Source organism: Odocoileus virginianus, chromosome 11 (assembly GCF_023699985.2).
Source record: "Odocoileus virginianus isolate 20LAN1187 ecotype Illinois chromosome 11, Ovbor_1.2, whole genome shotgun sequence".
NCBI lineage: Eukaryota > Metazoa > Chordata > Mammalia > Artiodactyla > Cervidae > Odocoileus > Odocoileus virginianus.
In genome coordinates this window covers 38410487-38436349 of record NC_069684.1, presented here as the reverse complement: position 1 = coordinate 38436349, position 25863 = coordinate 38410487, and the positions used below count along the sequence as shown (strand labels likewise).

General features: G+C 40.1%; 1 protein-coding gene across 2 annotated transcripts; it reads right to left on the bottom strand.

Annotated features, from left to right (window-relative positions):
• Window positions 1–2486: 2486 nt before the first annotated feature.
• Window positions 2487–24707, bottom strand: TNFSF4 (TNF superfamily member 4). 2 transcript variants are annotated; one of them, XM_020898375.2, is made up of 3 exons: window positions 24309–24707; window positions 6919–6967; window positions 2487–5190 (listed from the first exon to the last, which is right to left on the bottom strand). In XM_020898375.2, the coding sequence occupies exons 1-3, from the start codon at window positions 24456–24458 to the stop codon at window positions 4841–4843; spliced, it is 549 nt and encodes a 182-aa protein (XP_020754034.1). In that variant the 5' UTR covers window positions 24459–24707; the 3' UTR covers window positions 2487–4840. The 2 variants fall into 2 exon arrangements, with proteins under 2 accessions (XP_020754034.1, XP_070330417.1); XM_070474316.1 differs by lacking the exon at window positions 24309–24707 and adding an exon at window positions 22507–22784.
• Between the last annotated feature and the right edge of the window lie 1156 nt (window positions 24708–25863).

The following is a 25863-nucleotide window of genomic DNA, read 5'->3' as shown; positions in this document are numbered from 1 at the left end:
AAAAACAGAGTGTCTCCCTTTATAGGACATGATCCAAAATTCTTAGCTATGTCTTTAATGCCTTCAATATTTTATCCTCAAATTATTCATTAATCCTTACCTTCAACCATGACTAAACACAGGTTTCTATCCTGGAAAATAGAATACGCTTAAATCAAAAATTGAGAGAATGAATGTCATAAGCACAGTGGAAGCTTCCTGTGCCCAGAAAGTACCATGAGAAGTCCCACCTCAGAGACATTCACATACACTGTTCTCCTCTATCTTCTCCTTTCCTCTTCTCCAATCTAAACTCTGCAAAGTTCTTCCATTTGCTTCTGTGATCTCTCCATCTCTAAACCAAATAAATTTCATTATTCATTTGGCACTCACCTTCTGTCTTGTGGATGTGACTTTTGTAAATTAATAATTATTAAGTATTGAGACCAACTGTGTCCCAGTCAATATACTAGGTACTCTAATACTCAAAATAACTCAAGAGGTATGTGTTAACATCCCTTCTTTATTGATAAAGAAAGTGAAGATTCAAAGAGGCTTAAAAAAAACACTTGCCAAAGTCAGCCAGCTAGTGAATGGCAGAGTGAGGATTTAAAACTAGGCTCCAAATATCACAAGCTTTCCACCATGGCATTCTGCTTAATTTTGTCCACTGATTTCATTCATTTATTGAAACAGAGGATATCATTCTCTTAATCCAATGAGAACTCACTGAGACATGTAGGCCTGGTGAGAGGTCACTGCAAAAGGAGGAGCCAAAGACCACACGCTCATGGGTGGGGGCTGGGAAAAAGAAGAAAATAGGATGACACTGGGGCTTCTGGCTTCAGTATTGATTACGATGCCTTTAAACAACACCATGAATCAGGAAGAGGAGTGGGTTTGGTGAAGGAGAAGACATTCTTTTGTGAGCATCTTGAGTAAAGTGCCCATTACTTCCACATGGAGCTGCCCAGAAGCAGGGAAGCAGTGGTTAAAAGCATGGTCTTTGGTGTCAACCAGCCTTGGTCTTGAATCTGAGCTCCACCACCTCTTAGCTGCATGTCTTGGGACAAATTATTTTACCTCAGAGGGTTTGTTTCTCATATGTAAAACAGGAAGAATACCTACCACAAAGAGCTGTTAGAAAGATAGAATTAAATTCACACAACTAGCAGAAAGCTGATGTATAGCACAGGGAGGCCAGTCTGGTGCTCTGTGATGACCTGGAGGGGTGTGATGAGGGGAGAGGAAGGCTCAAGAGGGAGAGATATATATATTGTTATAACTGATATACGTTGAGGTACAGCAGAGACCATCACAATATTGTAAAACAACTATCCTCCAATAAAAGACAGTCATATAAAATGGCGAATTATGTCTGGCATATACGTACTCATTATATGTTATCACAATTATACATGTTATTACAATTATACAGATGATTAAAGTAAGTGTGACCCTGGAGTAGGAGACATCTGAGCTGGAGAATGAATTTAGGTATCACTGGTGTATGAGCAGTGGGTGAAGGCATAAGAATCAATGAAACAGGCAAGTGTATGAAGCAGAGATCACAACTTGAATGCCCCATGGCCAGCAAGTGAGTGAAGTGAGTTGGTGTAAGCACATTTGTACACAGTATGAACTGGGGGGACTCTAGAGAAATGAAGAGTGCAAAGTTTCTCTAAAGAGGGAGGCTGCTACCCAGACTGAGATGATTTCTATCATGTCAAAATTGGGCCCAGTGTCACCAGATCTTCTGTTTTCCATTGTTTTGTCAAAACAAGTCAAAAATTTCCCAGTATTTAAGTGTTGGCGACTAAAGTCAAACTTAATAAGTAAATTGAACACATACATAAGCTAGATAGTGGCTTGTCAGCTGCCAGACTGTGATCCCCCCAGTGTAGAGAAAGAGGGCTGAGGATGGAGCTCTATAGAGCATTATCACAAAAGAGATAGGCAGAGAAAGAGGAGAAGTGAAGGAGATCAGACAGGCAGAGAACAGAGATGGAAAGAGTGGCCCGGAGAGAGGTGAATTCAGAGAAAGTCCAGGAAGAGGAGCATTCAGGAAGGAGGTTTAACACCACCACAGGTGGCACAGGGATCACTGTGGCCAGACTGTGCACACAAACGCATTAAGAGCTGGGACCTCTACTTAAGACTGCAGATATAATTACTTTGAAGGAGAGGGGATGTAATACTCAAGAAGATCATCCCAGACTTAGAAACAAGACAAGTAGTACTGAGGGAAACAGTGAAGAGAATTCTATTTAATCCACCTCTTGAACCAGGAAGAGGAGCCCTGAGAACTTATAGTGAATACGTTTTCAAAAGCAAAGGTGGAGTCTGGCAGCTCAACCATCCCTTGGATATAATTCCAATGGCTGGAATTGGAGGCAGATAGGAAACCAGAAAGTTTTCCTTGTCCTCCCCTATTCGGGGAATTAACCGATCAGAACATGGAAAGGAAGAGAAAGATAAATAAAAACTCTCAACACTCTAACCAGTAGTGAATTCTAAGATCTTTTATTTGTTTCCATGTAAATATCAATATTATTATTAGCTATATTATTAATATTAATATTAACACTCTCCGAGAGCCAGGAGAGCACTAAATACAAAACTACGATTTAAAATAGGGGACCTGCCCAATATGCTTTAGAAAAATTACGATTTGAATCAAGACTGGAATCCTTTCAGTCATTCCCTAAACAAAAAGTCACTAAGTAACAACTGGCAACTATTCTCAAAGGAATCGGGGCCTCCCCGATGGCTCATCAGGGAAAGAATCCGCCTGCAACGCAGGAGACACAGGAGACATCGGTTCGATCCTGGGTTGGGAAGATTCCCTGGAGAATGAAATGGCCACCCATTTCAGTATTCTTGCCTTGAATATTCCATGGATAGAAGAGCCTGGCGGGCTACAGCCCATGGGGTTGCAAACAGTCAGACATGACAGCACGCACACATGCTCACAGAAATCACCAAAAATGCTGAGGGAAAATACTAGGTGGTCCAGGAAAAAAAAAAAAAAATTACTCCACACATTAAAAGAGAAGATTATATATCTTGACTCACAGCAACCAGTACATAGGTATTTACTATGTACATTCACATTTAGCTTTATGAGCATAAGATTCTAAAATGATCATTCAACAAGAGAAAAAAGCAGGATCCCAAGGTAGGAAATTAGTTGTCCAGGGTCCTGTGGCCAGTTAGTGACAGAGTCAAAATAAGAATTCCAATCTCCTGACTTTTCATTTACACTAAACTCCACCGTTTTCAGAGAAAGGTTAATTATCCCTTTGATTGAATGATTTAAATGGGACACACGTACTTTGATGGGTGGAAGCTGGCAGAAGTATCCCTGTGTCGCTGAAGGAGGCCAGCATGGGAGAAGCAGGCCACGTGTACCTAAAAGGAGGGGGCACCTGTGAGGAGAGGCCATAATGCAAAAGACAACCAACTCACAAAACAATTAAGCTTTGGCCTGGAATGCATATGTCCAGAAGAAATACAGTCAGAAATTCCAAACTTAAAAAACATGTATTTTCTTAAATATTATCTACAGTGATAAACATGTACTTATTAGCAACCACTCTGAATAACTTTGACTTTGCAGAACACAGTCAATAACAAACAAGTACATACATACACACACACACACACACACACACACACACACACATTTAAATCCTCTAAGTAGTCAAGACACATATCATAGAATATCTTGCTCAGAACAATTCATGTCGGGGACTTCCCTGGCAGTCCAATGGTTAGGACTTGGCACTTTCACTGCTGTGGGCCTGGGTTCAGTCCCTGGTTGGGGAACTAAGATCCTGTAAGCCATGCAGTGCAGCCCGAGGGTGGGGGGACAATTCACCTAAAGCATTTTTTTGAAACCAGCAAGGTGGCACCTGAGCACAAGATGTGGGGCTGAGTATGTATCTCAGCATTAGGCATGCGTTACACTGCCTCTCTGTGGCAAAAAATGTGATTTCCTCCCCAGACTATTAAAATTTCCACTGACTTTTATCCTGAGAGGTCCAGTTTCACTGCACTCCTGTGTGATAAAGATAACCCTCACAATAAATTATCTCACTCTCCCAGCTTAGAAAAGTCCCATCAGCTTTCCTTAAGTCACTGATTAGGTTTTTCAAGCATCACACCCCCGAGATGGTTCTTTGAAGGGAAATATCTATCACGAACATTTGGAGGCTGGGAAAGCAAAATGGAGAAAATGAGGGGGGAAAAAAAAGCCCAGAGCGGAGTATTCCTTAGCCAGCTATCTTCATCAAGTCCTGACAGCTGTTCATAAGGTGATTTTCCTTTTGAATTCCTCCAGATGAGGGAGAGATCGGGGTTCTATGCAGACTACAACAAATTTCACCTTGGAGAGGCACCTCTGCTCGGGAGAAGTCTTTGGCAGATTCAAAACCCCTCTCCTTGGTCTTCTTCATTTTGACAGTGTCAGATGACAAATGGTAGTCAAGTGTCTTTTTCAATAATGAAAGTTTATTACAATAATTTCCTGACCAACAGGAACATCATCTTGAGGAAGAGGCACCTTTTTTCTTACTCTGGTGGAGGTACCTAACAGGCTTGAGGCAATCTTGAGGGATGAGGAGGGCTAGGTGATTTAGAAGACATAGGATAAATACATAAAGTTAACTGGTATGTAAAAACAAGTTTTAAATATCCCTGAGTGGGGGTGGGAGTGATAAGCTTCTGGTCATATCTCACGTGGCCAAATATGAGGGCTGAGCTGGGACAACGCCTCCACTCCCAAGGAAGAGTCAGTGTCCTGTCCACCCCCAGTGTGGCATTCACGTTGGTTTCTGGCTTGGGTGCAACCATCAGGTCCTCAGTAGACACAGAATCCACCAGGATTTTGATGAATGAGAATCAGTTCCCCACCATTCACCTGGATGTCTTCGCAGGAGGCATTCTGAGTGGTCACATTCAGGTAGACTTTGTCCTTGAAACGCAGATAGGCCACTGTGACAGAGTCAACAAACTTGACCATGTTCAGGGAGAAAAGAGGTTCCCGACCCTTCCGGTACAGAAGCCTGAGGCTGAGCTTCTGGGAGAAGTAGCCCTTCAGAGAGATGAGATAAAACCCATCACAGGTGATGATGATTGAGTTGTTCTGCACCTTCATGGTTCCATCCGTGTCTGGAGATGTGATGATGAAACCGTTCTCATTTTCACACTCTAAGGAGGGTAGGATTAAAAAAAAAAAGAATGACTCCTTAGCTCAGCGTTGGGCAACAACCTTCCAATATATCTAGAAACATATGAAGAAAAAGTCATAGGGACAGATTTTGAAGAATAAAAGTAAGAGAAGACTATGTTTCTATATGAGGGTTGGAATCCTCTTTCCCTGTGGAATGGAAGAAGCAAAGCTATTGCTAGTAGTCAAGAGAGTTTCAGAGGGGGCTGGGATTCAAGAGTGGAGAGATTAAAGCAACTGGCAGTTGTCACAACACACCTGTGGCAGGAAATGGAGTCTCAAGGTTTCCCTGATTTTTCAAAATCAGGAGGGATTGGCAACTTCAGTGCATTGAACTCTGTTCAATGGATTGATTAGGGCAAAGGGTGGTGGAAGTGCCTCTTGCCTGGGTCCTGCATACCCCGTCCACACAAAGTAATCACTTTTAACTCTTCTCTATCCTCTCTCCAAGCTTCCCTGGTGGCTCAGATGGTAAAGAATCTGCCTGCAACACAGGAGACCCGGGTTTGATCTCTCGGTTGGGAAGATCCTCTGAAGAAGGGAATGGCTACCCACTCCAGTATTCTTGCATGGAGAATTCCATGGACAGAGGAGCCTCGTGGGCTACAGTCCATGGGGTTGCAAAGAGTTGGACACAACGGAGTGAATAACACTTTCACTTTTCTTTTATTCTTCTCTCCATGTCACCATGAAATGAAAATTCTTCACATGCCCTGGCAACTAGACTTCCCAACAACATACTGGCCTTTGTCAACAATCACTTAAGCTTAGTTATGCTTCAATACTAAGTGAAGCTTAGTCTGTGGGTTCAGGTTCTGATATAAGAGCTCAAGAACATAAACTTATTTCTCCCTTCTCTCTTCTACCTTTTTATTGTCAATTTTTACTGGAAGGTGCCTTGGGAATAGTGGTTACCACAGGAAAAAGAAAAGGAAAAGTAGCAGAACACAGAATGATAACTGTAATAGCTTTGTGTGGGGCCATTTCAAGCATAAATCAAAAACTAAATATCTTCTATTTCCATGGCAGCCTCAGTATCATCCTGAATGGTCAAGTAACGACACTTCAAACTCTCCACTCTGGTCCATGTCCCTCGGTGATAGGAAAGAATGAGTTCCCACTGCTGGGCACAATTCAGTAATTCTTGCTTTGAATCAAGTCCATGGGAAATACTTTGAATTGAAAATGAGGATCACTTATAGAAGGCAAGATATACTTTCCTTTGGCTCAAGAGGACTTAATAAGTGAATATCCATACAGAAACCACTGGTGGTTGTCCTAGTATTAATCTTGGATCCAAATAATGCTCTCTGTTAAAGATATCACATTACCTTTAAGTCCCCCAACTCTCATTAAGGTAAAATTTTGTCTTATAATAGAATTACTGGGGAATGATACATCTTACAGTCAGACAGACTTGTAAGAAGCCTTCATTTTCTTACCTAAAAAGTGAGAGTAATTTCTACTCAAAGGGTTCCTGGGAGGATTAAGTGAGGAATATAACATACAGTGACAAGCACTTATCTGTTAACTAATTACTCCCCTTTTCTTCTTTGACCTTAATGAAAATAATATGCAGGCTCCAACAATTTCAGGATTTAATGTTTCCCTAAGAAAATGGAGAGATCTTATGTTCCAGGGGAAATTAAGAAGCTGGAGAGAAGATTCTTTTAAAACTATGAACCAATTAAACTTTTGACAATACTTACTGGTAAACCGTACTCTGATACTCTGGATTGGAGGGTACTGAGATGGCACCTAAAGGAAGAAAAAGCATATATTTTTAGGGAAAAAAATGAACAAGTAGAATTGACACATCATATCCATCCTATGAAGCAGAAATGCAGCAGGTAAAGAGACTGACTTGAGATTAGACTTGCCTTTTTCTACGTGAGTTAGATGCAGCCTTCTTGCCTGCCCCCATTGCTTTTCTGTAACATCTCATAAGGTAAGTTAGGAGTCTTCTGCTGTCTCATGCAAGCATCTAAGTAAGATCTATCCTCACTTGCCAAACTCTTCCTTGGTATATAATTTTGGCTCCCTGAGCCCCAGTTTCCCATATTAGATAATAGAGCACTTAGAAGATATCTTATTAAGAAACCCATTCAGTCATAGAGACTCTTCATGGACAAGGTTGTGACCAGTCAATCCTTCATGGCCACAGACTCCCAGAATGGACTGAGAGTGAAGTCTGGGAACCTCCTGGCTGCTTGCTTTTTCACTGTAAAACAGGATTAAGCATGTCCTACGTTCAGGGCCCACAGGCAATAAAAACTCTTCAAACTCTTCAGAGATGAGTAGATCTGTGTGTAAATTTTTAAAATGTTGGGTCTTTCTGTACTCTTTAGTTGTGTGTAAAACCTAACTTGAACTCAAAAGCAAGAAAGAAGTAAAGCAACAAAGAAAGAAAAGTTAATAGATAAAAGATCTATGGAAATTTGGTGGTTAAAAGAACAAAGAAGTTCAATATGGGGCAAACTCCAAAATATATTAAGTGAAAAAAACCAAAGCAAAAGAGAGAATCACGTATAAAGTACATTTCCATTTGTGTTCAAAGAAAAAAAAGAATTTTTGTGTGGGCACAGAACTTATTTAGCAGAATAAAGCACTGCCTCTGGAGAAAGGAACTAGAAGCCTGAGGACAGGAGTGGGAGGCACATTTATTTTCCATGGCTTACTTTCTTGTATTTTTAAATTTTTACATTACCTACTAAGAAGGGAAATAGAAACTAACAAACAAACAGAAAAACCTACCACCCATTGTGCCTGCAGAGAACAACAGCTCCTCCTACCAGGTTATTTTTGGCAAGATGTCCGGATCAAAGGTCTGGGGAGGAATTTGTTTTCATACTCCGGGGTGTGGAGTCCCTGCTTCCCACTTTTCTGGCACTCAAGGCAGCAGTCAAACGGACTCCACTGTGGCCTGCCCACGCTGATGAAGAATCCCCTACTTCCCTTGTACGTAAAGTCACAAGCCTCACCAAGCTGAAACCAACAGGCGGTGTAGGAAGAAGGGAGAGCCTTGCTGAGCCCTGCCAGTGGCTGGGCCCCTAGAGCAGTATTAGTCAGTGGTGAGCACGCAGAGAGGTGCTGACTCGGGAAGACCAAACAGTCTTTCCTCTCTTCCCTCTGTGGACTGTTTGTGAGGCTGGACTAGTGTCCTTCATGCTTAAAGCAACGTTCTGGAAGAAGGCCTCTCAAAAGCTACATTACCCAAACACCGTAATTCCCTGGGTAAATGAATGCCCCCGCTGCTCTCAAGGCAGGCTGGTTCCTTGGCCACCTTGTTAAAGTCAGATGCAGACTGCGCAGTTGCACCAAGAGCAGGGCTCAGCATGCAGCAACCTGGTCCTAAGGCCAGCCAGGCAAGTACTTAGGCAGGTTTCATAACGTCTCTGGGTGTCAGTCTTTTCCATCTTTAGAAATTCCTCAAAGATCAGAGACACTCCTTTCAGCACTGTTTATGAGTTAAAATTTAAAAGTTACAACCCTACGCCAGTTTCAATGAAAGAGAGAAACAGGAAGCCTCTTCATCCCAAATTCACGTCAAACTCTCTGACTTAAAAGTCCTCATGATCTGATTATTTGACTGACTGTGCAAACTTTCTATAAGGTTCCTGCAAGACAGTGACATTTCCCAATGTTCTGAAACACTGTGATGAAGAAGTCAGAGCGGTAATGATCAGGAAGACATTCTGAGATCAAGATGCTGACAGGCAGCAAGGAAGGCACACAGGACTTCCTCTTTTAGGGAGATTCACTTCTACTCCAGGCTTCCTTTCCTCCTGAAGCTTACCCAGCATTAGAAATTTGCATTTTCTCATCTTCCTAGCATCAACATCACCAGGCCTCGGTCATTTGCGGAATAAGATGGCTCTTTCTCTTGCTCCATGACCTTCCACAACCTCTCTCTTCATCCTCCAAACCTGATTACTTCATGCTGACTACCCCACTGCCCAGAAATACCCCCACAGTGCCCAATTCAAGGCCTCCTATGGCCTGGTACCAACCTCCTTGTCAAGCATTACTGCTACCCATATCCTATCTGTGCTTTATGCTCAGATATTCCTATATCCTATATATTTCCTCTAATCCTTTAAATAAAGCCTGGTAGGACAAAGAGGGTGCAGGCTTGGGAGTAAGATTTGTTCAAATTGTGACTCCTCTAGTTCTGTTGAATTTGGATGTTATATACCACTTCTGAGCTTTAGCTTTCATGTCTGTGAAAATAAGGCATATTATTATTGGAATCCTCGAGGAGATGACTATAAAGCTCAAAGTTAACATATGTGAAAATACTCAGGAGTTTGCCTGGCACGTGGTAAGCATTCAAAAAATACTTGCTTCCTTTGTTCTCTCCACCAAGAATGTCTCTTCATCTATGTCTACCCATCAAAATAACAACTTCAAGGCCTAAATCAAATCCCTGACTTCTGGTCTCCCATAGCAAGTACTTAAAAATTACTCTATTCACACATGGGTGTTTATAATAGCTTTGTTTCTTATTGTTAAAACTTGCCAAGGAAAAGCAATCAAGATATCCCTCTGTTGGTTGAATGGATAAATAAACAGTGATACATCCAGACAACGGAGTAACAGTATTAAAAAGAAATGAGCTTTCAAGCCATGGAAAGACATGGACACACTTTAAATGTATATCACTAAGTAAAAGAAGACAATCTGAAAAGACTACATAATGTATGATTTCAAATGTGTGATGTTTTGGAAAAGGCAAAACTATAGAGACAGTTAAAGAGCAGGGGTTGCCAGGGGTGAGGGAGGAGGGAGAGGTGAATAGGTGAAGTGTAGAAGATTTTTAGAGCAGTGAAACTGTTCTGCACGATACTCTAATGGTGGGTACATGTTATTGTTCATTTGTTAAAATCCATAAAATGTACAATACCAAGAGTGAACCCTCATGTAAGAAAAGAAATTTTAATCATTCTACTGATTTTCATTCTACCACCACTGGATACATGTCTCCTCTCCACTACAAGACTACCTAGCTGTGTGCTCTTGGGAAAATGTCATTACCTTGCTGACTTTTAGCTCCTTCATCTACAAAATGGAAAGAGTAAACCTTGTATCTCAGAAGGTTGTTGTGAATGAGATCATGTACGTAATGAGATCATGTAGCCCTGTAGCATCTGACCTGGAACACTGTAAGGAGTTGATAAATGTCCGCTCTTATTCTTGGATGCTCATGGGAGACAAGATTCATGTCATGTTCTTAATTTAGCCACTATAACACTAATTTAGCTTTACATATGACTACAGAATGAGAGAACTAACAAAAAAAAAAAAGAAGTCCAACCAAATCCCTAAAATATCAGCTCTCTGTAGCCCAAAAGAACATCACAAAATGATTCTGGCTTTATAAGAAAAATTACCAGAAAAAAATCAGATAACATTAATTTTACCCACAGGCATAGTTGTTTTTTTATATATCAAGAAAATAAAAATCCTCATATCTTCTCCAGATAATAGAAAAAAATGGACTATATCAAAGATCCCAAAGGGCTTTCATGTAAGGACAAGCTGTATAACAAAGCTTCTTCAATCTGCAAAGTCTGAAGAGCTCATACTATCTTCAAAGGGGACTAGAAATTCTTGTAAGTCAGTACACCAGGATTAAAGTACAGTCCTGAAGTTTCAGTGAGATGGCCTCAGAAGCATGAGTATAAAAGAAGTCATCTTCCAATTGAACACTGTATTCTACAGATGAAGAAAATGAGACCCACAGAAGTAAAGAGAAGACTCTTTAAAGTGAAGCCGACTCCAGCCGCCTGGAATCCAGAACAATTTTCATTGTTTCACACAACAAAAAGTTTTTCTTCTCCTCATGCAAATTTTAAGTGGAGAGAAATTTCTTTGAAGATTTTACTAATAGTCCATATCTTGTGTCCACTTTAGTGCCAAGTTGGAGGAAGGAAGATGTGATCATGCACAGCAGATTGGCAGGGTGATGGTCTCATGATGACCTCATTATGGGAATGCAAAGGGAGAGCCAAAAGTTTAGGCTTCCCTCCTGGGTATGGGGGCTATCATAAATAGAGCCAAGAACACAGAGTACTCAGAGGCAGCTGATACATGGGCTATCTGACCAACTGACTGAATAATGCGTATGCCCTGTCTAGGAGCAGCTGACGATGCAACTAAAGGTCAACTGGCCCAGTGTTATCATATACATTAGTCACCTGGGAAATCTGTAAAATTGTGTAGATGGCCAGTTTATTCATAAAGATTCAGATTCAAAAGGTCTAGATGGACGCAGTAATCTCATTTTTACAAGCACCCAAGGTTCAAGATTTGAGAATTACTACACTCTACTGTGAACTCCTGAAGGCCCAAATCCAGAAGATGTATCTTCAACCATTCCCTTGGCAAAAATCATGCCTGTCCTAAAGCTGGTGCTCAACTATCAATATTATTTAATAGTTGACTGAATAGATTATATGATTGCCATATTATTGGTGATTTGAAACAGTATTGACAATTATTGTGTACCTACTATTTGGCAGGTATTACATTCAACTCTAAGAACACAAAGGGAAAGAATACACAGTCCTTAGTTTTGACAAACTTGTATGTCAACTGGGGAGATAATTCCTCCACATAAAACCACTGGTAAAGAGCAATAGGCAATTTATGCCACAAGGTTCCAGAGAACAGAAAAAACCACTGCAGGCTTTGGCAGCTCAAGGAGGAAAGACGTGGGCTTAGGCCTTGAAAGAGAAAGAGGACCCAGAGAATCCAAAGACACTGCTTAGAGGAAAGGTCTAGAAATGAGACCATTTTTGGTGTATTAAAGAAAAACAGTAAAAACTTATTCAAAACTTAAAACATGCCATGCACTGCATTACTCTTTCTGAAATCCATTACCTTGTTTGCTTTCAAAATAATACTAATAGAAATAATAATTACTCATGTCTTATAGATAGAAAGAAATGAGAATCAGTGTTGTTAAGAACTTGCTCAGGAACAAACAGGTATTAACTTGAGTTTGATTGAACCTCAAGTTCATAATAACATCCTTTCTCTTTATCCTATTCTATCTTAAGAGTAAAAAACCACTATGAAAACATTTGTCTGAGGGTTCAAGATTATTTTTAATTTTTAATACTAAACAAGATTAAAAGATTAGGTTTTAGATAGTTGTCAAAACACTCAGATATATCTCAAAATATCTAAACATTCTCCAGAAAAGAGCTCTTCAGTCAACTCTCCAAGGTTTTTGGTATAGTTCAGGTTGGCAAAGTCGTTAGCTGGACTCTAATTAGATGCAACTGTCCTGGCAAGGGGCAGCAGGACAAATAAAGTAGGTAGCAAGTAGGTGATGCAAAGAGTCAGAATAATGTCCTTTCCTGACCTCTCTCAGTACCTGAAACACTGAACTATCTAAGAACAAAGATGGAAAATGTCTGATATACAGCATTTATCCAGCAGCCTGTACCATGTTCCCCAAAAGGTGCTGCTTACTTCATGAGCTCATCTCTAGAATGTGTGAATTTCTTATTCTGACTCACTGGGATGTGACATGAGGCTGCCAACCTTATACTCATGTGGCATTTGTCCTGGAGGGGGTGTATCTGTGGCAGGAGGGAATGATACTCATCAAATGTGAAACCAGGAAGTGGGCTCTGCATTCACTAAGTGGGCCTTGCCCTTCCTCACTTGCTATCAGTCAAGATCCCAGGTCGGAGTGGGATGAGATGTGAGTCAGTGGAGGACAGTGCAGAAACAGGTATGCGATCGTGGTTCAGCATGCAACCTCCACAAGGATATGAATGTCTCCTCCCCCAACAATGGGCTTCATGTCAATCAGAGACCTGAGAGATTATGAAAGTAGTCTTATAGGCTCTGAGGGTGTTTCTGAATGAGCCTCCAAAGAGGAAGATGGAATTTTCCATATTTACCCATTACAGTGGATTGGGAAGGCAAACTCTTCTCCTGGTGGATTTAGTATATACTCAATGGAAACTTCCTTACAAAGCACAGGGCCCTGACTTCTGATCAGGAAAGTTCAGAATCCAACTCAGAGAAAGGAATAGGAAGAATGAACAAAAATTGATTATTTGGCCGGTCTTCCATAATCAGGAAAGTTTATCCTCAAAGGGATATTTCTTAGACATGAAGATGTGTGACTTTGAAAATCATGTCGAGTAAAGAGTCTACTAAGATGAAAGAACACAAAGAAAAGCCATTTTAATTGTCTTTCTAGACTTTCTTTTTCTCTGTCACCACCCTTCACCATGGCTGCCAGCACCTTTCTGCTGTAAACCCTCTTTTTAAACTCTTACTATACTCTCTACTACACAGCCCATGTGATATTCTAATATAGCCACCTCTCTCTAACCACTTCCACTTTTCTTGTCAAATTTATTTAGTAATGGCTAGCCTCTACTCACTGACCCTCTGCTCTCTATCTCAGGGAACAGGAACTGTGGTTTCACTGTCCCAAATGCTTAGCAATTAATGGATCCCTAAGAGGGATGGGGGTGGAGAAGGAAATGGCAACCCACTCCAGTGTTTTTGCCTGGAGAATCCCAGGGACGGGGGAGCCTGGTGGGCTGCTGTCTATGGGATCACACAGAGTTGGACACGACTGAAGTGACTTAGCAGCAGCAGCAAGAGGGGCAGAGGAGCCTGGTGGGTTGCCGTCTATGGTGTCGCACAGAGTCGGACACGACTGAAGTGACTTAGCAGCAAGAGGAGTATCAGGTATTCAGATAAACAACCAAATGAACCAAAAGCATCCATGTGACATGAATGCACTTTCAAAATTTTGTGATTTGCAATTCTTTATATCCTCAAGGGGAAGATTTTCTTTTATCTGGGTTTCCCTTTCCACATTTGCTGGTAAATGCCTTAAGATACACTAACAGAGGGGTCTACCAAAACATTTCTAAGAACTCCCATAGAACAGTGAATATAACAAAAAAAGAAACAGATTCACAAATATAGAGAACAAAATAGTGGCTACCAGTGAGAGGAGAGGGAAGTGGGAACTGTAAAGTACAAACTACCATGTGTAAAATAAGCTGTGAGCATGTACTGTACAATACAAGGAATAAAGCCAATATTTTATAATAACAATTAATGAAATACAATCGTTAAAACTTGTGAATCACTATTATACACCTGAAAAAACTTACATAATCTTGTACATCAACTATACCTCAATTTTAAAAAATTAAATTGAAAAAAGAAACAACTTACTTCCTCACCTTGGGAATCAGGCAATTTTCAAAATATCCTTGTTTTTACCTTGGTGGCTCAGCAGTAAAGAATCCACCTGCAATGCAGGAGGCCTAGATTCGATCCCTGGGTCGAGAAGATCCCCTGGAAGAAAGCATGGCAACCCACTCTAATACTCTTGCCTAGAGAATCCCATGGACAGAGGAGCCTGGCAGGCTGCAGTGCATAGGGCTGCAGAGTCGGACACAACTGAAGCGATTCAGCAGCAACAGCAGCAAAGCAACGAGAAAGGTTGGCTTACAAGGTACCTATTGCATTATCATAAATTTTACAATGCCTTCAACATAATGGCATTTATAAATAAATGGTTACTGAATCCCTTAGACTGTACCCTGACACTTGCTCTGTGCTGTGCATAGTCACTCAGTCATGTCCAACTCTTTATGACCCCATGAACTATACCCCACCAGGCTCCTCTGTCCATGGAGATTCTCCAGGCAAGAATACTGGAGTAGGTTGCCATGCCCTCCTCCAGGGGACACTAGCCAACACCATATGTGGCTCAAGGTTTTTTTAAACTGCCCCATTCATCCTTGAGTACAAAGGGGGTAGCACAATTATTATGATCAGTATCTTTCTATCTGCAGTTACTCATTCCCCATCTCACTGGCTATATAAAAGAGTAGGCACTATTGCCTTGGAAAGGCAACCTAGTAGAAATGGACCAGGCATTGAGCTGGGAACAGGAACACTCAGGTCTGGTCATAAGCCAGAACAAGTCCTTTCCTTTTTCAGTTTTGAATTTCCTCATTTTTATATCCTCATTTTTTAACTCTCAATTAAGATGGTTGAATAAGCAGAGCGGAATGGGGACTGTCTAAGGACTTTTTCAATACCAGAGATTAGGAAAATCATAACATTCACAAGAGAAAACCCAAATTATTGGTGGATAAGAAGATCCTTTGAACAGAAGATCTTTTCAACACAATAATACACGATAATAAATCCCTCAGCCACAACAAAAGAACAGGTTTTCTCCCCAAGTGGCTCCCTCTGATGGTTAATGAAGAATCATGAGTATCTTTTGTGTTGTTTATGCAATGAAGCTCTTACCTCATTTGCAGTAAGGCTAAATAATCCTCAAGCTACATTATGGTGTGAACCAAGACTGGTGACTAGTAAAAATCATCACAGAACAGCAGTGGAATGATGATGGTGGTGGTGGTAACAATAATGATAATGACATTTTAAACTAAAGCCTTCCTGTTAAATAATGGAAGAGAAATGAAGCACCTGATGCAAAAATTAAAGTATGCTTGCTTTATAATCCCAATCGAGAAAATAGCTATTGAAACTAGCCCTCTGTGAAATTCTTACTGAAGAGCTGTATTCAACTAGTTTTACACAGTACTATCAAGCCAGGGAACGCTAAGGATTGCTGGGAGCCCTCAGAAGCTAGAAAGAGGCATGGAAGGATCCTGGAGGATTCTTCCCTACAGCCTTCAGACGGAGCAGGGTACTGCTGACATGTTGACTTTGAATACCTATCCTCCAAAACTGTGAAAGGTTAAATTTCTTTTAAGCTACCAAATTTGCAGTGCCACCCTGGTTGAAAAGATATTTGCATATAGTGTGAAATCACACTTACAACATTAAAATAATTCTTCGAATCAGTCTGGCAAAACTAGAAAGGCCCATGGAAATTATATATAGTCTAATCTCCTCATTGTTTAAAAAAAAAAAAAGTACCTCTTGGAGTGAATAAATGACTGAGCCAATGCCCCAATCCAAGTCCCCTTTCTCTTCTATGAATGAATCACACATGGCAATGATTTGTTTTATCAAAATAACCTATAAGGTATTACACATTTGTTAAAGCTTCATTGATTGTGTTATCTGAATTTGTGGCAGGAGATTCAGATCTCTTTTTTAAAAGAATCTTTCTTCCCTTTATTCCAGGTTATAAATCTTCCCCCAGTTTTTCTACATAAGCAATTAATGTCAGGAAAAGAAAAAATTTTAAAACAGCCAGGTAAAATGCTTACAGCTTAGAGCCACAGAGTCTTGGCCAGGTGTAATGGAAAGAGACAGGACTAGAATTTAAGCCTAGTCCTGATTTATAACCAGACCTTCCTATACTGACCTAGACAAGTCTCTGTACCTCAGATTTCCTCACTGTAAAACTGCCTACGAATATCTATCACCATCCAAAATCGTAGTGAAGAAGTAAGGACAATGTAGGGACAAGATCGCAAAACCAGAGATGGTATTGCAAGTAGCACCAGGAGTGATGCCCGTCAACCTCTCCCAAAAAAGAGCTGAGTTTCCAGTCTTCATCATACCCCATACAAGGCCAGATTAAGATTTTTACAGGCCATGGAAATTAAAAACATTAACCACCCAACACACTGTTAACTCAAAATATATTTTACATTACTAAGCAGTAAAACATGTCTTTTACAACTTCTTTTATAACCCAGTAAAGATTTTATAATTTCCCTTGGTTACTATTTTGATGCTTATAATTTTTTGCAATGTTAATTGTCATTTTCATTTTGATCTTAGGTTCTGTAGGCTCGTGCTATGTGACTTACAGGACAGCCCAGCCTGAAAGTATATCATTTACACTCATCCCCCCAGATCCCCACCTGTATAACATCCTGGAAGTGAAGCTTTCGATCCGTACCCCTTATTCAATTAGTATTGGAAGAACTAAAGTTTGGGTCTACTTGCCACTCTGTCTGTCAGAGTGTGTTCTTAACTAGCATTTTCAATGTTATCAAAGCAAGACAAATTAATACAAATTAATAACACATCAAACTTGCATTTCAGAATGAAAGGTTTGCTGAAAAGAAAAAAAATACATAATTATGCCCCGCTTAGCTCCAACATTTCTAGCATTGTGAACCAGACCACTCTTCTAAGTATAAGTTTCTGCCTTATTTGGCAACCAAGTTATTAGAGGATTGGATGAACTACATTAATGAAGGGGGAGGTGGAACCCATCTGGGCCATGTGTTCTAAGTGAACACATTTATCTATTTTAGATTTCTGAACCACTTTCAGACACTAACCTGATAATTTTTATATGCTCATAAATTCTCCCCTTCATTTTTCCTTTGCTAATACAGCCATGGCATCTTAATTAGACATCTAAATTCAAATAAGCTAGAATTATTTCAAGGGGTTTTTCTTAATCTTAAAAATTACAGTAGGAAAGCCAAACTCATGAAGTTAAGGTTGACCTTATCTATGATATGCTTTCTGAGATTTGAGTTATGGAGTTGAATGTGTGCTACAAGGTAAACAGTTTAGTGGGTGGTATGCTTATAGAAGCATGTTTATAAATAATAATAATTTAAACATTTACAAAGCTCTGTAACAGAGTCGTTCCTCACAATAATCAAATTCCAGTTTGGGAGATGATTAAATTGATACTTGGGGAATTTCAGGGAATTTACTCAGAGTCACAAAGCTAAAACACTGGACTGAACTAGAACCTTCTAGTTCCTGATCCAATGTACTCTCTCCTATACCTCAATGACTCCCCTAAAATTTTGAGAAGATATGATGCATTTTTGTATAAAAAGTGATTTAATTCCTTCATTTAGCTACAAACAAAACACACTAGCCATGGGATATTGGGGAATCCAATTCCATCCCAACACTACCATATATTTTATCTGTGACTATGAGAAATAGCCTTTCTACTTTGCTATTCAGCCGCTACCCTTTCATTTCCTAAATAGGAATAACAACACTGTACCTGCCTCCTGAGAAATCTGTATGCAGGTCAAAAAGCAACAATTAGAACTGGATGTGGAACAACAGACTGGTTCCAAATCGGGAAAGGAGTACGTCAAGGCTGTATAGTGTCACCCTGCTTATTTAACTTACATGCAGAGTATATCATGAGAAATGTTGGACTGGATGAAGCACAAGCTGGAATCAAGATTGCCGGGAGATATATCAATAACCTCAGATATGCAGATGACACCACCACACTTATGGCAGAAAGTGAAGAACTAAAGAGCCTCTTGGTGCAAGTGAAAGAGGAGAATGAAAAAGTTGGCTTAAAACTCAGCATTCAGAAAACTAAGATCATGGCACCTGGTCCCATCACTTCATGGCAAATAGATGGGAAGACAACGGGAACAGTGACAGATTTTATCTTTGGGGGCTCCAAAATCACTGCAGATGGTGACTACAGCCTTGAAATTAAAAGATCCTTGCTCCTTGGAAGAAAAGTTATGACCAACCTAGACAGCATATTAAAAAGCAGAGACATTACTTTGCCAATAAAGATCTGTCTAGTCAAAGCTATTGTTTTTCCAGTAGTCATGTATGGATGTGAGAGTTGAACTATAAAGAAAGCTGAGCACCAAAGAACTGATGCTTTTGAACTGTAGTGTTGGAGGAGACTCTCGAGAGTCTCTTGGACAATAAGGAGATCAAACCAGTCCATCCTAAAGGAAATCAGTCCTGAATATTCACTGGAAGGACTGATGCTAAAGCTGAAACTCCCAATAGTTTGGCCACCTGATGCGAAGAACTGAGTCATTTGAAAAGACCCTGATGCTGGAAAAGATTGAAGACAGGAGGAGAAGGGGACGACAGAGGATGAGATGGTTGGATGGCATCACTAACTCAATGGACATGAGTTTGAGTAAACTCCAAGAGTGGTGATGGTCAGAGAGGCCTGGCGTGCTGCAGTCCATGGGGTCACAAAAAGTCGGACACGACTGAGCGACTGAACTGAACTGAACACTGTACATGGCTCCCTCAACCTAAATGGTCTCAGAAGATTAACATTCATTAACCATGAATGCAAAATTCCTAAAGTGGGTGTGAACCTATGGGTTCTCTGAGAGGGAGGGATACAGAAATAATTTCTAGTAAAAGAAATAGAATTGGAAGGGCAGGGTGGTCAGCCATTAGGCAAGGCTAGGTCTACTCAGGGTTAGCAGTTAGAAGCTGAAGTCAGAGAAAAGGAATAGGGAGGTTATATTCCAAGGTCTATACCAAGAGTCTCTCTGCTCACTTTACATCTCTCCTCTGAGTGTGTACATTTGTTTCTATTCATGTGTATATACGTGACATTTTCCAGCATGATTCCTGTCCAAACAATCTCTGTCCTATTTTGAGTACTTGGGTCAGAACCTATATCTAAATTTTTCTTGTAGAAAATATCATCACTGCATAAACAGTGAACAATATTAGGTGCTCCTTATATTGTTCATCCTCTTACACACGATGAGCACTTGGCTTCTTCAGAAAAGTGTTCTAATCTTAACTTCTCAGGCAGAAAAAAAAAAAAGGAGTGGGTTCTCTTTAAAAGCTATTTGAGAACTGTTAATTTTACTGTGGTGCCCCCTAGCGCTACATGAGATGAGACACATTTTCTGTATTTGCGAGCATGTAGGCCATGTAAGAGAAGTGAAATCTGGAGAAGCAACAACTTGGGTAATTTTTCCTGTATTTTCTTTTGTACAGAATGGAATGAAGATTGTTACCTTAGCACACGTCACAACACCCTTTGTGTCCTGTCCCCACCTAGATTTTCATCTTCGTCCACTTTCTCCAATGAACACTCACCTCCAACCATTCTGAACAACTTGCCTTTTTACCTAGAAAGCCTTCTGCCCCTACCCAGTCACCATCATTCCTCTTGTCTATTTAAAGAATTTCTACTATTTTTTTTAAGATTTTTTGATATGGATCATTTTTTGTCTCTACTGAATTTATTACAAGATTGCATTTGCTTTATGTTTTGGTTTTTTGGCCCCAAGGTATGTGGGATCCTAGCTCCCCGACCAGGGATCAAATCTGCACCCCCTACATTGGGAGGCAAAGTCTTAACCACAAGACCACCAGGGAGGTCCCTCTACTCCTAATATCAGCTGAAGCATCACCTCCTTCTCCAGCTTCTACCCTCCCTGAGTTTCTGTTTTCCTATCTGCAAGTGGACTGTTTCTAATGTCTGTTCAACCTAACAAGTCTATATATTTTCTGTAGTATCTCCTTTAAGAGCCTCAAAATACTTAATGACAAATCAGTTCAATACTCCAGGTGTTTCTTTTTAATTACCATAAAATTACCATTCCCTCCTCCAGGGAGATTTTCCCAACCCAGGGATCGAACTCGGATCTCCTGTATTATAGGCAGATTCTTAACCATCTCAACCATCAAGGAAGCCCATAAAGTTGCTTCAGTTCAGTTCAGTCGCTCAGTCGTGTCTGACTCTTTGCAACCCTGTGGACTACATCGTGCCAGGCTTCTGAGGCCCAAGAATACTGGAGTGAGTAGCCTATCTCTTCTCCAGGGGATCTTCCCAACCCAGGAATTAAACCAGGGTCTCCTGAATTGCAGACAGATTCTTTACCAACTGAGCTATCAGGGAAATCCATAAAATTGCTTATAAAATGCAAATTCAATTGCACTGAAAATTATTTATTTCCATGTCTATCATTAAAAATGTCTTTAAAAATTTGTTAAAATCACATGAGGACACATCTAATTTGACCTAAAATCTGAGACAAAAATTTTTAAACAAAAATGTCTCTTATTCTTCCTAAAGGATATAAAGTCCAAGTTATAGTCTGAAACTTCACCAAGAAACTGAATTCTAACTCTGGCCATTGTTGATACAGAGCTGGTCAGCTCAATGACCTCCCCTTCTGTCTTCTCCAGTAATAAAAGTGATAAGAATAGAAACCTTTAACTGTGGGTGGGATTTGCTGATAAATAATCACTAAAAGCACATTTTTCAAGTGCTCTGATACAGATCTTGGAGGAGCTCAGCTTCAATAGCTCTGAGATACATGGGTATAATTTACAAAAGCTTCTCACCTTATACATCAACTTTTTTCTGCCATCATTCCCAGCTGAAGTTACAGGGAAGCCTGGAAGCCTGGAAGTGGCAACCCCAATAATTATACTGGTTTTTGTGACTCAATTTTGAAACTTGCATCATGGATATTATTGTACAGTATCTATTTCTTTCCCTTTTATAAATAAGGTATTTTGCTAATCCAGAATAAGTTATTTAGAAACGTGCATAGTATATGAATAAATACAGATTACACATATATGTACGAATCTGATTTCCCCCAGTCCCTTCTTAAGAACCAGGGTATCCATAAGCTTAGGCACAAAAATTTGTTCACTTAGATTTGTATTTCTCAGATCCTCATACCCATTTTATGAGTATAAACTACATATTCACAGGATATTGACCTGGAAGAGATATTTCTGACCATTTGATCCAAATGCCTCATGTTTCAGTAGAGAAAATCAGGGTCCAAAGAGGGAAGTGAATTATATAAGGAGGGGGTAAGGTCTTTTTATCTGCCATCTCAAAAACAAAAACTTCTGCTTTTCACATAGTAAAACTTAACCAAGTGGTAAGAAAATAAATATTACCAAATAAACTTGATTGAAAGGAAGGCTGACTGCCAAATGGAGTTTAACAGTTACATATCTATTTTTTTCACAGATTCATCCACACTGGAAAATTTTTATGAAGTTAAAAATTAATCTAAGAAATAAGGAAAAATCATGATTATTCCCCAAATATCTTTCTCCTACAATGAAAGATCCAATTTAACTAGGTAAATGATCAGTATTTCAGCTCTATTTCAACTCCTCTATAGATCACTGTAATACAATGTCTTATAAAAGTAGAGCTTTGATAGGCATCCCCACCTACCTATCCTTCAACCAAAATCCCAAACAATCTTATCCATGAATTTAGAAAAGCTCCAGTCTATGTTCCTTCTTCAGCAGTTACTGTATACCCTTTTCTCTCAGTCTCTCTCCTCTATACACTGCTGCCACCATGACTGATCAAGTCCTGGGAAAAACACACATGACCTCTCTAAGCTATCCTTTCCCTTAACAAGGTGTATGAGATCACAATTAAGGACACATCGTACTGACTTGGGTCCCATTAATAGTATAAGAAATTGTGTTAGCTAAATCTAGTGAGAAAGAAGAAAACAATTAATGTCAAGTGAACAATTCCAAATATCTGAGCCACAGAAAATTTTGTATCTAGAATATATAAGAACACAGTTTTTGAGCAAACAGCTCTAACGTACCTCCTCCATCTTTGCTTCCCTTTCTGTGCCAGGACCAGAGAAAGCTAATTCTCTCCCAAAGATCAGCTCACCGTGAGTTCCAGTATCCTAGAAGTCAGCATTCAGCTGCCCTTCCACGCTCTAGCACAGAATTGCTGGGTGACTTGCTAGAAAGAACCCCTCTAGATGCCTCCCCTGGGTATTAATATTCCAGGGTGGCCCCCTGCCACCAGCTAGCTACACGTCTGTATCTGTTTCATGTTTTGCTCTCTCCCATCCTCTGAGCCCTAGTGCAATTAATTGTTGAGGCTTGACTAGGGCCATCTGTTCTGTTTTTTCGTTTTTTTTTTTTAATCATCCCACAGTGCAAGGAAATATGTAACATTGTGGTTGTTTCAAAAAGCAGTCTCAGGGCTCCCGGACCTTGTGAATAAACTCAGCTGTTCTATTTTGGGTTACTCTGTTTTCTTCTCGGAAGAGCCTAATTCCGGTTTTGTCTTGGGCATCCTGCCATGGACACCTTGCTCCTCCCCTCACACCCTCTCCCCAAAATCACCTACTCTAATTTCACCCAAAGGGTTCTGCGCAGAGAAGGAAATGTGTGGCGTGATGAAGACAGTACGGGTGTGCTGGGGTGCTCACTGGTCTGCAGACTTGAGCATGACACTAGTACCCTTCGGGAATTTGGAGACACGAGCACCCTCTGCGGGACAGTGATCACGACCGCACCCCCATTAGACTGCAGGCACCGAAAACCTGTTTCCTGTCGACAGAGACAAGCCCAGGCATCGTCTAGGACTCTGCTCATCTTAGCCTGATCTAATGTGAGGTACCCAGTCTCTGACCTGGCCATCAGAAATGAAAGTTCCCATTGTCTGACCTTTACCAGTGAGAGACTTTTCTAACCAAGAGCAACCACCAGGCAAACAAGAATTATCAGACTAGCCCCAACAAGGGAACATGGGGCCACTACACGTTTATTTTCTTTTTCAGTGGAATCTTCTGCAGTCAAGAACATCCGTAAAGAGCTAATAATGTTTTTATATATGAACAACTATGAAAAAAAAAATAATGTCAACAGGACCAGAATAAAGAGATGGAAAAATGGAAAGAATTTCTTCATTAAGCAGTGTGGGGCGGGGGGAATACTAAAATGATGATCTTCCACTACATAATGTATTGGACAAAGTGATGTCAGTAAGTTGTGATTGGTAGAGAAAGACTGTGAAAAACAATGTCTGATTAAGTTGTTGGGATAAACATTCAGCCACGTGCACATACAGACATGAACACATATATCTATGCCCTTAAATATATATAGGTTAGCTATTTAATATAACTTAATATTGATACCTTCAACATTCTTCAGAAAGCATATCTCCTTGAGTCTATGGGGTTTATGAATACAATGAGAAAGTATAATAATGTACAAAGGAAATAAAAAATTTATTATTTCCTTTTTACATTAATTCCCTGATCAGTTGCTTACTAGCAGAACAGATAAACCAAGTAGGTATGTCAGGGTGAGAAATAAGAAAATAAAGCTTCAAAGTGACAGTTCACAAAAGAATACCAGGATTTTTGTGTTTTAAAGAAAAAGATTAATCCAGAAGCAGTGCCCCTGCCCTATCTCCACTGTGCCTCACCACTGCCACTGCTGAAAAAAAGGAAGGAAAAGAGAGACACGAGGGTGCTTGACCACATTTTACAATCGCCAAACAGAAAAGGGAAAACAATTTGGTGTCAGACTATTTCCAAGTGACCATTTGCAGCTGCCATCAGCCTGATCTGGAGAAAAGGACATGTTGGTTGGTGCATCTTACCTGAGCATAGAAGTGCAGACAGATGTAGGTGAGACACAGGAGAAGCCCCAGCCCCTGAATTATGGAGGCCACCAGCAATAGCTTGTTCCTCAAGAATCTCCGTCCTGGTGCATTTCCCACATTCTCGTCCAGGGGTTGGACCCCTTCCATCTTCACAATCCGGATGCAGGGACGATGAAAACTGTGACAGAGGGAAACCTGAGGGAGAACTGACTTCTTCCCCACAAAGAAGGAGATGAAGCCAACACAAGGTGTATCAATTAGAAGATACACAGAGGTCCCAGGACCAGAGATAAGAGGCGATTGAAAGAGCAGAGAGGACTCTCTCAGTTTTAATGCTTCAGCTTTTGCAGGCAGGCGGGGGAACTTCTTTGTGACTAATCTGAATTTCCCCTTTACTTTCTTTCTTTTTTTTTCTCTGGGCTAACAGGGAGTTGTTTTTGTGGCATTCCAGTTCTGATTTGAGTGACTGTGAAAAGACAGTCATAAAAGTGTGCTATTTTCTTAATTTCTCATTGCACCAGTAACCAAATTGTGGGTCACTTGATAAAGATAAAAATCATCATCCGTTGATGTAGAAGCTCACCTATCTCTTCCCCAAGGTGTCTTAAATCATAGAAGAAATTTAAGGAAAGCGCTAGCTTAAGTTCTTGCCTGCACTTCATTGGGTAACTAAGCATTGAACCCATTCTACATATTGAGGGAAAAAAGGCACACATAGACCATCCTTGAGGTGAAAAAAAGAAAAAGAAAAGATGAAGATAGGATGGCAAATTATGCAGAATAAAAGGAGTGAGATCCTCTAGTTTTAGTCCAATGCATTATAATAAATAAACTAGTATATGCTGAGCATATACAATGTGTCAGGCACTGTGCTAAACAGCCTTACTATCTTTTTCTCATTTAATCTTTGAGGCAAATTCAGTAAATACTTACATGACTAATTCTAAGCATAGCAGGAAAGAAGCAGAAGAGTATCCTGACTTTTTCCCCTCTTCTCTACTTTACATTTTCTCCATACATAATTTTTGCATGAATGAACACATGCATGGCTTCAAATAAGCTATGTACCTTTCTTTGAGGTCAGGGGTAGACTTAGAATTTGGAAAGTAAGAGTATCCTACCAGTAGGCACTACTTACCCTTTACCACTGAAATGAATGATAAAATGAAATAAATGATAAAATTATTGATAATGGCAAGTTCAAATTAATAAATATTTATTGAGTACATGGTAAGTGCTGTGCTATACTGGACAGCACAGGTACACTGGAAGGGGCTGTTTAAGATACAGCTCTTCCATGGGCCAGTATGTCTCTCTGGGCTCCCCAACAGCTGCTCAACAGATATTTAAAGAAGGGAAGGAGAGAGGAATTTTCTAATATCAACAAAATTAATGAGCTGTCATATGCAACCTATTTTTATAGAAAATTGGTATGAGGCACACTCAAAAGGAAAACAGCTTATAGGAAATGGAAAGTACATTTATTAATACAATAACACAGTTTAAATCAATTAGTATATGAATTGATACCCTCATTATAATCATCATACCT

Excerpts from the sequence above, each read along its gene's own strand:
- TNFSF4 (XM_020898375.2), bottom strand. The coding sequence starts at position 24,458 with ATGGAAGGGGTCCAACCCCTGGACGAGAATGTGGGAAATGCACCAGGA. Across the intron at positions 6,968-24,308 it reads GTCTGCACTTCTATGCTCAG|GTGCCATCTCAGTACCCTCC; the intron begins GTAAGATGCACC and ends TTCTTCCTTTAG. Across the intron at positions 5,191-6,918 it reads TATCAGAGTACGGTTTACCA|AGTGTGAAAATGAGAACGGT; the intron begins GTAAGTATTGTC and ends TACCCTCCTTAG.